The sequence below is a fragment of the Cucurbita pepo genome, chromosome LG15, assembly GCF_002806865.2.
Source record: "Cucurbita pepo subsp. pepo cultivar mu-cu-16 chromosome LG15, ASM280686v2, whole genome shotgun sequence".
Taxonomy (NCBI): Eukaryota; Viridiplantae; Streptophyta; class Magnoliopsida; order Cucurbitales; family Cucurbitaceae; genus Cucurbita; species Cucurbita pepo.
Genome location: NC_036652.1, coordinates 3,966,209 through 3,978,650, shown reverse-complemented (window position 1 = coordinate 3,978,650; position 12,442 = coordinate 3,966,209). Strand labels below are relative to the sequence as shown.

The 12,442-nt window shown below is 33.0% G+C and overlaps 1 protein-coding gene and 2 non-coding genes across 3 annotated transcripts; 2 read left to right on the top strand and 1 right to left on the bottom strand.

The window, feature by feature from the left end:
* Positions 1–3,741: 3,741 nt before the first annotated feature.
* LOC111811520 (RGG repeats nuclear RNA binding protein A-like) lies at positions 3,742–6,443 on the top strand. Its single transcript, XM_023698411.1, has 7 exons — positions 3,742–4,160; positions 4,911–5,208; positions 5,310–5,375; positions 5,456–5,591; positions 5,676–5,828; positions 5,910–5,966; positions 6,054–6,443. The coding sequence occupies exons 1-7, from the start codon at positions 3,986–3,988 to the stop codon at positions 6,252–6,254; spliced, it is 1,086 nt and encodes a 361-aa protein (XP_023554179.1). The 5' UTR covers positions 3,742–3,985; the 3' UTR covers positions 6,255–6,443.
* Positions 6,444–7,174: 731 nt separating this feature from the next.
* On the top strand, positions 7,175–7,247 carry TRNAE-CUC. The gene has a single exon. It is a non-coding gene; the product is annotated as a tRNA-Glu (tRNA).
* A 2,441-nt stretch (positions 7,248–9,688) lies between these two features.
* TRNAE-CUC lies at positions 9,689–9,761 on the bottom strand. Its single transcript has one exon. It is a non-coding gene; the product is annotated as a tRNA-Glu (tRNA).
* Positions 9,762–12,442: the final 2,681 nt, after the last annotated feature.

Sequence of the window (12,442 nt, the reverse complement as noted above, 5' to 3'; positions counted from 1 at the left end):
TTGTGTCGTTTTAAAGATGTTTTCGAAACACGTAAGTCCATGGCTGTGTTTTTAAGTTAAAGGTTATGTTTTATGGAATTTAAATGAAGTCTTCCGCATTCAATGTTTATGGTATGTATACAGTAGCGACCTTAAATTAAGTAGAAAATTTCGGGTCGTTACATAGGATGACTAAAAGAATTAACAATTACTAACTATGTAATGGCCCGAAATTTTCTACCTAATTTAAGGTCGTCATTGTATACCTATCATGAACATTTAATGCAGAAATACTTCATTTAAACTTTTATAAAACGTCATCTTCATCTTAAAACACAGCCATGGACTTATGTGTTTTGAAAATACATTAAAAAACGACATAACAAAAGACTAACTAAAATAAATAAATGTTTAAATTAAAAACATTCTATTCTAGCCTTGGTCTAAGAAAATAAATACGACTACCCTATGCATGTGTCATGGTCTCGAGTTGCGATGTCGTCGTTAGTTGTACTTGGAGTAGAAGTAGCACGTGACTTGTATTTAAAGAAATACTCAGTAAGTGACTCCACCATTGGGGTCAATGATGGGACCCATCATATCCGTCTATTTTCCTACACTATCCTAACGGGCAACTTGGATGTGTACCATATACTCTACACATAACTCATATGTGCGAGTATGGGCTCACTAGTCAGTTTGCACACCGTTGGGCTCCTTTCTTGTCGGGCGAACCTGCTTTGGTAGCTCCTTATGCCGAATTCCCATTAGAATTAGTAACCGTCACAGCAACATTATGAATGATACTTCACCTGCCTAATGGTGTACGTGTCCGTACCCTCGTGATGGAATAGGGGTATCCCCAATGCATGAGGTCTCAGTATTTTCCGTTTTTAACATTATTAAATATAACCATGCTATCGTCTTTCATTCATATCACATCATTTCTCATTTTTCAGTCCTCATATCACACATACTTCTAACGAGGTTATATTTCATGCAATTTATAGTGATTTCATGTCATTCATATCATGGTGTATACCTACAATTTAGGAGACATAACATTTCATGCTTTTAACATAACATTCCATCATATACATATCATACCGTAACATTTCACATCAAAGTGCTATGGACATGAGAGATGATAAGAACATGCAAATGCAATTACGTATCGAACTGCTATCGATATGAGAAATTGATAAAAACAATATGGTCACGATCAATTGATAAAAGAATACGATTAGTCTTTATTCATAAAAATAACGAATCGATAACATGACCATATCGCACGGAATGCAACTTCAAAGCAATCAAGTGCCGAAATCAGAGTCCATCAAATATCGAATCCAAATTCAATTAGGATTAAACAAAATATGGATCGATATATCCATGATTAAAATACAAATATATGATATGCAGAAAAAAAAAAAAAAAAACGAGGCCTAATTAGCAGAAACAAAATTAGAGAAGTGGGAGGTGGGTTTCCCCTGTCGCTTGCGTGTTTAACTACGCTATTATAGTATAATTATAAACGGTGGTTGAAATTTGAAGGGTTTGACGACGGAGCACCAGCGAAGGAGAGGCGCCGCCACCGCCACCGCCGTTGTCGGCACCGGCAGAGGGCGGAGAGGATAGGGGCCCCTCCATGAGAGATAACCGATGTGGGCCCTTCTTCCCCGGCGGTGATAACTATATAAATTTTTAATATTTTTATTTTGGTATTAAATTAAAAGCTTTTCTATTATAAAATTTATAAACTTTTAAATTTTAAAAAATTTCGATAATATTCTTAAAGTTTTAAAAGTTACCGGTATCAATTACCACCTCGCACAGTCAGGTATCTTTAATAACCACTCAATCAAACACCGGTCGATTATTTTTAACATAAAATTAAAGTTACTCTTTCACCTATTAGATAAAGTTTTTTTTTTTTATCTAATTTGAGCGGTAACCAATAATAACATTTAATGCATAGTTTATAAAATTATATTTAGGAAATAAGTCCTTTATAATGCAACTAATTTTTAAGATTAATTAAGAAATAACTAAATTATTTTTTTCATCCTGACTATTTATTTTTTTAGTTTAACAATGGTCTAAGAATATTTAGAGAATATATTACTGAATTAATTAAATTATATTCTAACGTACGTGAAAAATATAATATAAAATTTGTAAATAGGATTATATTTTATATGTTATGTTGGGGAGATTGGTTGATTTTTTAAAACACAAATAAAATCTATTATTAATTTGGAAATTATTTAATTTTTGAATTTAATGAATCCATAAAATATAATGGAATATTAACAAGAAAGTTGAATGGACCAAATTGTCCAAGGAAGATGATGACGGATGGCTTCAAACTTGTCCATTTAAGACTCCAAATTGGGAGGCGAAAAATGTCAAATCACTCCATTTAATCATGTTGATGGCTTTCTCCTAACGCTTCTTCACCCATCACTATGGACCATCTCTTTACTTGCTTACGTCACATTTTTCAAACCCAAATATACTTACATAAAATAAGTAAATGAATAATTAAATGTAACGACCCAACCTTTTAAAATTTAGTCAATCGTCATCGCTAATCATAGAAAACTCCCCGATTCCTAATCATTCTAGCTTTAGTACGTCTATGGACCTTCTCGAGTACAATAATCATCATCGTGAATGAACAACCCTCTGCGCCTACCAACTGCTCGAGAATAGTTGGTGACTCCCTAATAGTTTCCACGTGCTAACTTGATGGCACTGTGTATCATATGCATCTAAGGCACGATCCTGTATCAACTAACCACTACGTCAATCAAGATTGTTCACTATTAAAGGATAACTAACGACCCTCTAATAGTCCTCACATGGTATACTCATAAGGAGAGTGACCCTGTGCCTCGACCAGTTCATTTAGATAAATTCATTGTTAGAGATTAGGTGGTGAATCCCTAATGTTACAATTCATTTTGTAATTGTTACGAATGATTTGATCCAAATTGTTAATATTTAATATCTTCTTCTAAATATATTAGTTGTCGGGATTACTCTTTCAACATGAGTGAGCTACGGATTCCTATTTGCGAATGTTTGTCCTTTGATTTTTCACGTGAAAATGATTACATTTTGAGACTGAACTGAATACGGAGTTCAAATATAATGTTACGAGATGAAATTTGTTCATTCTCATACATAGTAAAAAGATGAACAATTCCCTTGACTATGATTTTGAGACGAGACAATAAAGTCCACCCTCTCACCGGTTCGAGAGATACTTAATTTATAACTAGCTCATAAACAAATTGTTCATTAATAGGTTAACACTACATCAAGTTTAAAACGTAATTCCAAAATTAAACGAAAATTTAATCTAATTATTATTATGAATAACTAGTGAATGATCGACTTATTTGTAATGATCACATTCATATATATATATATATATATATATATTTTAAATTTCATATAAATATTTAATATAATTGATATACTAAATATAAAATATATTTAATTAGAAGAATTTAAATAAATATTTCATAGATGGAGACATTTTAAAAATGGAAAAAATTAGGGAAGGAAAATAAAATTTAAATTAGATTTAAAAAATGAAGAAATATTAAAGAAATTATTTTATTGATATTATGATTACAATAATATCTAGCCAATGAAAACGTAGAGTGATAAAATATATATATTATTGTAAGTTTAAGTAAAACTGAGTGTAGAGTATTAAAACCATTAGGGTTTTTAAGTTTGGGTTTATTCCAGCCTCATCTTTGCGGCGTGGCTAGGGTTTTCTTTTACCCAATTCTTCAATTTCTGATTTTCACACTCATTTCCTCTCACTCCGTTTCCATACCTCAAATTACTTTCCAAATTTGTATTGCTATCTTCAATCGGCTGTTCTTTATGGATTGTAATAATTTCTGAAGAATTTTCGTTCAGTGAGTTGATTTTCACTTTGCAGTTGGTCGTCTGCGTGTGAGTTGCAGTTCTAGATTGAACGGATATGGCAACCATGAATCCTTTTGATCTCCTCGTCGACGATGACAACGAGGACCCTAATCAGCTCGTTTCTGCACAGCGGTCCGCTCCGGCTGTCCCGTCCAAGAAGGCTCCTTCTCTGGCTCAACCTGCAAAACCGGCTAACCTTCCTTCCAAGCCGCTCCCTCCTGCTCAGGCTGGTGGGTTTTGTTTCTTACTCTTGATTGTTTGTCTGGTTTTCCTGTTTTGTAATTTGTTTGGATGTGAAGTGGAAACGATGAACTTTTCAATCCGTTCGCCTATTGTTTTTCAATTGAAATGATATTTGCTGTTTTATGGACTTTCTGTAACGAGTTCTTGCCGGTTGGTTTATTTTGCAATGCTGTATTACTGCTTGGCTGGATGTATTGTGAAGATCCTCTGTAGTATTGTTGCTTGTTATTTGTTCTTTTTTTAATTGAACTGATTGTATATGTCGTGGTACTTTTCATGCTCTTCGATTGATTGACATGGCTGAGTTTTGTTCTAGTAATTGTAACTTGAAGGTAAGTGTATTGATAATGATTTTTTCGAGTATATGACATTGTCTGTATTGTCAATGATTCAAAAAAAAAAAAAAAAAAATTCAGTATTTCTTATTATACATCCTTAAACGGAGCAAGTTTTAACAAGGGATTGAAATTTGAAAAAACAGTTAGCTTGAGAATTGTCAATCAATTATTTTAGAATATTTTATATGATCGAATGCGATAGATAATTGATGTTCCTTTTTGTTGGTGAAAAGTTGAAAGTTATGGTACTGTTTTTATGAGTGCTAAAAAGCTTAGGAAGTTGGAAATGCATGAATGTTATCTTGTTGAACTCTTTTTATTTTTTGTTTTTAATATGGACATGGTTTTGTTTAATGTGATCTATTTTTGGGCATTATTTTCATGTTTATTTATGACCAGTAAGGGAATCAAAGAATGAGAATAGCCGTGGTCGTGGAGGTGGACGTGGCTTTGGACGAGGGCGTGGTGGTGGAGGATTCAATAGAGACTCAGCCAACAATGAAAACGGTGGCAAGAATGGATTCTCTGATCGTTACCAGGCTCCTGAGGATGGTGAAAAGGCAACTGAAAGGCGTGGTTATGGTGGTCCCCGTGGTTCCTTCCGAGGTCCTCGTCGTGGTGGCTTCAGCAATGGGGAAACGGAAGAAGGTGAACAGCCCCGAAGAGTGTATGAACGTCGCAGTGGAACTGGACGTGGGTTAGTATATTCTTTACCATGATAGCTAGTTTCCTGTTTGATCAATTTCCTGGCAATTTCTTTTGTAGTTATCTTACCCTTACTGATTGTTTTGATTTCAGCAATGAGTTTAAGCGTGATGGGGCTGGTCGTAGGAACTGGGGAGCTCCTGGTGATGAAATCGCCCCGTAAGTTCACTTATCGAACTGTGAGACATTAACTGATTTGATGACGTACCTCTGAAATATTCTCGACTTATGAATGTTAGGGACGTGGAAGAGCCTGTCGCTGAGAACGAGAAGAATGTTGCACCAGAGCAACAATTGGGAGAGGATGGCGCCGTTGATGATAACAACAAAGAGGAGGCCGCGAAGGAAGCAGAGGAGAAGGAGCCTGAGGATAAGGTAACAACTCTTAGTTTTTATCATCAATATCGTTCGTATGGCAAGTCGATCGGCTATAAAATTGATTCGACCATCTTCTTACAGGAGATGACCCTGAAAGAGTATGAGAAGCTCCGTGAAGAGAGTAGGAAACTGCTGGCAAAAACCGAGTTGAGAAAGGCCGAGGTCGATGAGGAACTAGAGAACATGCAGCAGCTTTCCTGCAAAAAGAGCAACGACGAAATCTTCGCCAAACTGGTGACATCTTATTTCCTGTTACTATTACAATTCCTCCATTTCAGCTCTGCTTTTGTTTAATCATATAGAATTTATGGTCAGGGTTCTGATAAGGATAAGCGCAAGGACATTGCGGACAAGGAGGAAAAAGCTAAGAAAGTATGAACTTATTAGATACTAACAACCTGTGTAATTAAGTTCTTATGTGATTGTTCTTACTGAAGTTACTATTTTTGGTGTTGGTAGTCTGTGACTATAACCGAGTTCCTGAAGCCCGCTGAAGGCGAGAGGTACTACAACCCGGGTGGTCGAGGTCGAGGACGTGGGCGAGGAGGATCTAGAGGTGGATTCAACAACGGAAGCAACAGAATGACTGTGGCGGCGGCGGCGGCGGCCCCGTCAATTGAAGATCAGGGGCAGTTCCCTTCATTGATGAGTGCTAAGTGAGAAGTTATTTTGGTAACTACATTTTAAAAAAGTTTATTGATGAGATTATATTATATTATATGAGATCAGGATTTTTGAGTTACAACTAAACTGGTATGAACAGGATATTCTGCTATATGTAGTGTAAATCATGGATGTTGTGTCTTGAACGCTCTTTTAAGTTATGCATCAATTTTGATTTTTGTTGAAGGATTGTTTATTGTTGTTATTATTATTATTATTTAGTTTAGATCTCAAATTTTTCTCCTGTTCTTCAAAATGTTGTGTTTTTTTTTTTTTTTTTTTTTTTTTTTTTTTGTCTCTTTACTTTCCAATTATCTGTTTCCATTCTTTTTAAAAAGAAAAGGAAGTTTTTCTGCAGAATAAACAGACTTCTAGTTGCTATTTGCATTTCAAACCATTGTTTTGAAAAACTATTTTTGAAAGTTTAAGGTTATTATTCCAACATGGGAATGTTTATACGTGTAAATACTTTACGAAACTATATTTCTTTTTACTATAACTTTTGAATCCTCGATCACTTTTCCTGTGTTTGCGGTGCTTATTTTCTGTCTTGTATTTTCGACTTTTGTTTTAGTATTTATATTTTCTTCCCTAAATTTATTGAAATATATATTTTTAAAAATACGATGACCAAAAGAAAAGAGTATAAAGTTCAAATAATGACGAGATATTTAGTATTTCAATTCTGTTCTTCTATTATAAAAAATGTGTCGAATATACGTAAATGTCATAATGTCATAAATTTCTATTATTTGAGTGAATTGACTTTGTTCTATTAAACTGAAGTAAATGTTTATTAGACTGAGATTTCATTAAATTTCAAATAAAATGCTAAAATAGAAACGAAAATTAATAGGGTAATTTAAAATATAATAAAACTTTATAATTAAATTCATTTGACATAGACAATCAGACAATCCGTTGTAGTCTAGTTGGTCAGGATATTCGGCTCTCACCCGAAAGACCCGGGTTCAAGTCCCGGCAACGGAAATACTTTTTTTTTTTTTNTATTTTATTTATATATAATTCACCTGCCAATAAATTTGGTGTAGTCTAGTTGGTCACGCTATTTCTCATATTAAAGGCCTGGGTTCAAATCTCCTCTCCGAATGTCCTTCCTCTTTTTATTTTCATTTTTTGCCTTTTTTTTTCTTTATTTATTTATATTTTATATTAATTGGTAATTATAACAAACAAAAATCCTTATATTTTTATTTTATTTTATTTTATTGATTAAGTCTAGGTTAATATCCAATTATTTAACGTATTTCAATTGGGCTAACCATTTGAAAGAGAAAAATGTATAAAACGAAGCTCAATCGAGATAAGTAATCATTTGAATCGACCCATTTAAGCATTGGTCATAGGATAAACATATTTATGAATTATTACCGTTTATATCTAATATTTTTATTGAAATATGATTGAATTGAGTTTTTTGAGGTATATTAAGTGATTGATAGGCGTAAGTAGCTATTTGAAATTTCCTATTAGAGATAAGCTTATAGGATAAGTATGATAGAAATTGTTATTAAGTTTATTGTTGATGTATGATTGAATTGGAGGTAATAAAACTCGTCAATTTGTAATGGTTGGATAAATAATAGTTAGGAATTCCAATTTGAACTAAGTTATAACATGAGTGTACGTATGATATGATATTTAACGATATTTAATATATGGGGTGAATTAGTTGGCATTAGTTTGATTAAGCATGCTCTTGATGGAAAGTGAGAAGATGCTCGAGTACAGTGAATTTATAGTATATATTATGAATTTTTGGACGGAGAAAGCGATTTAGTTAGCAATTTGTATTATCTTGTCTATGATCCGTGTTTGTGAGCCTTGGTATTGGGGCATATGATATGTTGTGGTTTTAACTTATTGAGATAGTTGTTAGGCACGAGAGTTGTACGCTATATTATAGTGACTATATTCGTGACTATCGGAGATTAGTCAACTAATCTCTAGTAGTACGTTGTCTCGAGACTATGGACCATATAGGGAGTTCAGAAACCCCTCAACTTTAAAAATACCTCTAAACTTTTATACTTATATCGATAATACCCTTAAACCTTTTAATACAACAATGGTTCCCTTAAACCAATATGCATATACTTTAAGCTTCACCCATTCCTGATGGTTTATTTATTAGTCAGTTAAAACATGCTCGAGATATTCTTACTCGTGCTCAGTTACTCGATAGCAAACAAGTCCACACCCCATGGTTGTTTCTGAACACCTAACTGCTGATGGTTCTCCTTTCTTTGATCCTACTCTCTATCAATCTCTTGTTGGCGCCCTTCCGTACTTGACCATTATGCGTCCATATATTGTCCATGATGTCAATTTTTGCATGGCCCTGTTGCAGATCACTTTCTTGGTGTCAAACATATTCTTTGCTATGTTAAGGGAATACTACCTTTGGTCTTACCTTTCGTGCATTTACTGTTTCTAGTGCGCTAGTGGCTTATTTGGATGCTGACTGGGCTTTTTGTCTTGATACTCGTCGTTTTACATAAGACTAGTCTATTTATCTTGGTAACAATCTCGTTTCTTGAAGTGCCAAAAAGCAACCTACTGTCTCACGCTCCAGCTATGAATCTGGGGATCGTGCTCATGCCATGACTGCTGCTGAACTTCTTTGACTTACACGTCTTTTGCATGACCTTAAGGTCCCTATTTTAGAGCAGCCCTTACTCTTACGTGACAACAAAAGTGATATTTTTTTTCAGCTCTAATCCTGTTTCACACAAACGAGCCAAACATGTTGAATTAGATTATTATTTCCTTCGGCAACTTATTATCGTTGGCAAACTTCGCGCACAATATGTACATTCTCATCTCCAATTTGCTGACATCTTCACAAAAAGTGTTTCTTGACCTCTCTTTGAACTTTTTAGACTTAAGCTTTACGTTCGTCCAAATCCGATGCTTAGCTTGCGAGACGGTGTTGAAAATATTTAATCTTGAATTATGGTTTACCAATTGTATCATATTTAATCGTTCATTATGCACAAATATCTTGTATGATTGAGAATATTTAACCTTCTATTGCAATTTATCATTGGTACCATGTTTGCCATTTTATTAAATGCAAATATCTTGTATCTATTTATCACTCTTTCCATGTCATTTGTAATTTATTTGATTATGTAAATGATTATAAATCATTTAGATGGGTTGGTTTTAGCAAATATTATTTAGTCAACAAAATGAAAATAAATAAAAGAAAAAAAAATTGAAATAAAAAAAAATAAAAGAAAAGGCAACAAAATGAAAATAAATATAAATAATATTTTGAAATTAAAAAGAAACCCAAAAAAATCAAAATTTAAAGAAAATATAAAACCACCAAAATTAAATTTGAAAATAAAAATAGAAGAAAAGAAAAGGCAACAAAATGAAACATGAAAATAAAATAAAATGGTTTCCGTTGCCGGGACTTGAACCCGGGTCTTTCGGGTGAGAGCCGAATATCCTGACCAACTAGACTACAACGGAATTTGCTGTATCTACTTACCAATTAAATTAAAAATTAACAGAAAAATAAAAAATAAAAAGAGCAAGGGTTTTTCGTTGCCTTCAATACAACGGATTTGTTGACTTTCCTTACCAAATAAAAATGAAATTAAATATAAAGCAAAAAATGAAAGTAAAAAGGGTTGAGTTTTGGGTTGCGAACCCGAGTCTTTTAGGAGTGAGTAGAAAAAATATTTAAAACAAAACAGTTCCGACCTTGACAAGCTCTTTAGTTGATTAAAAAAAAATGGAAGTTATGGAGTGAGTAGAAAGTAGGTTCTTAATCGTGTCCGTAAGGTATGCTAGGATATTATGCATATTATTTTTCTCGTTTTTGTCTTTAGTTTAAGTTTTAGTTTTATTCTTGATTCATACTTAAGCATGAGAACTTAATACATGTTCTTGAGGTAGCCTCGTGATTGCTTAAAAATCAAGGGCTCATCTAGTACTCATCTTAGTTCAGGGTAGCATCTAGATTACTTAAAGGTCAAGAGCTAGCCTAAAGCTTAGTACAAGATAGCAACATATCACTTAAAAATCAGGTGCGAACTTTAAGCTCCTTTTAGGCTAGGATAGTCTCTTGGTTGCTTAATACACAAGGACTGTCCTAAAACTTAACACGAGATAACATCCTTATTACCTAAAAATCAAGTGCTAACATAAATTTATTACACACCGAGCCTTCACGTCCATAAAAGAAACTCATTTAAGTGCATAATTCTTGAGGTTATTTCATAGGAGCATTTCATCCTTTTCCTCGTTTCATCAATCTTTCATAATAATATGTATAAGTCATTCGAAGTATCATAAGTTCTAAACTTAATCAAAACTTCTTCGGTCTCTATATAGAAGCCTTGCTTAAAACTTTAAGTTATTTGGAGGGTGTTTGGACCTTGAAATATCGTAAAGGGTACTTATGAGCATTCTGATCATTTACCACCGTAAACTTGGTCCGAACTTCAAACATTGTTCAACGTTTCTAAGATTTTACATGATCCTTAAAAATCTTACAATAAGGCCTTTTATAAAGTTTCATCATATTTGGAGGTCGTTTGTGTCATGAACGGGAGGGAGTCTAATGTAGGGGCATTATGGTCATTTTGCATCATTACTTGGTTTAGCTACTTATCGGTTTCCAATATCCACCAAATTTTATATAAATTTTAACATGTCATATTATGCATAGCATTAAAATTTCATGGGTAAAAAGTTCGTTTAGTAATTTTGTTCGTTACTTGATTTTAGAGACAAATGCTCGGTTTAGGTCCTTAACCTCGCGGTTCTTTGATTATTTCTTCCATATTCATTTAAATCATACTTAAATTAAGGTTCATATTGAATTTCAAACCATTCTTACACGTATTTCTTAAGAAAAGTATAAAAATGACTACTTAATTCTTAGTTCAAGTTCGGGGTCTCGATTCTTGAGCTCCCAGTATTTGATTTAATCCAACTTTTTTTTTCATACCTTTCATAAGGAGTCTAGTTTTTAGAACTATTGAGAATTTGATGAGAACCCGTCTAAATGAGGTTTAATTTGATAAAAAAAAAAAAAAAAAAAAAAANTTCTTAAACGGAAAAAGATGGGTACCACTTATTTCCGACCTCTGAAAATCTATTTTCAACTGATTTTAGAACATTTATCCCCTTAATTTCTTCATGAAACTTAATTTATAGCTCGTTAAAGTTGGGTAAGATCTTCTTTCCTCGTAGGAGTAGACCACTGAATTTTCTTATTCGTCACAGCGTTCCTACCTAACTCAAACTTCTGGGGTATTTTTGTAATTTTCTTTTTTGAATATTCTATTCTTATTTTTCTGAAAAATCTATAAAAAAAAACATGAACTAAAAATACATAATATTCATTCTTATTGCTCTGGACTCTTCACCAAAATTGTAAAACTCATCAAAGGTGAATTCAATGGGATATTAATCATTAAAAATCATTAGACTAATTTTTAAGATGATTAGGGATAAATTAATATATTCTCAAAATATTACGAATATCTTCACTAATTTTTCATTTGATTAGTAGTGTATTTTATTTTATTCTAAAGATTCAGTTAGTTTATATTTTCTTTATTTGTAGGTATGAGTTGGTAGCTTGTATCCTATGTAAGAGTTGTGAATATCAATGAAGATTGAATGTTCGATCTCAATTCTATTTCCCATTTTTAACTCTGTGTTGTTTTCTTGGGTAATAATATTTTTAGATCTATTCACACTTTTGAGTGATAAGATATCGTGTCAGTTGGTATCACAGATAGTTGGTAACCAAGGGTTTGATATTATTAATGAAGGGTGGAAGTGCTTGAATGGGTATAGTTATGGAAAAGCTTGTTGGCAATAATTATAATTATTCGAAGTTAAGTATGGAAGCTTATCTACAAGGGCAAGATTTATGGGATTTAATTGAAGGCGATGACACAGAAATTTCAACCGATACTCCACAGAATGCTGAATTACGCCGAAAATGGAAGATCAAATGTGGAAAAACTTTATTTACCTTGCGAATTTGATTAGCAACGAATATATTGATCATGTTCGTGATTTAAAGTCACCAAAACAAGTGTGGGAAACACTTCAAAGTGGTAACACAACGTAATTTTTTTGTTGAAGAATATTTCTTGAAAGTGAAAAATGATGTGTTATGAAATTTCAGA

Excerpts from the sequence above, each read along its gene's own strand:
- LOC111811520 (XM_023698411.1), top strand. The coding sequence starts at position 3,986 with ATGGCAACCATGAATCCTTTTGATCTCCTCGTCGACGATGACAACGAG. Across the intron at positions 5,376-5,455 it reads CCTGGTGATGAAATCGCCCC|GGACGTGGAAGAGCCTGTCG; the intron begins GTAAGTTCACTT and ends TATGAATGTTAG. Across the intron at positions 5,829-5,909 it reads ACGAAATCTTCGCCAAACTG|GGTTCTGATAAGGATAAGCG; the intron begins GTGACATCTTAT and ends ATTTATGGTCAG.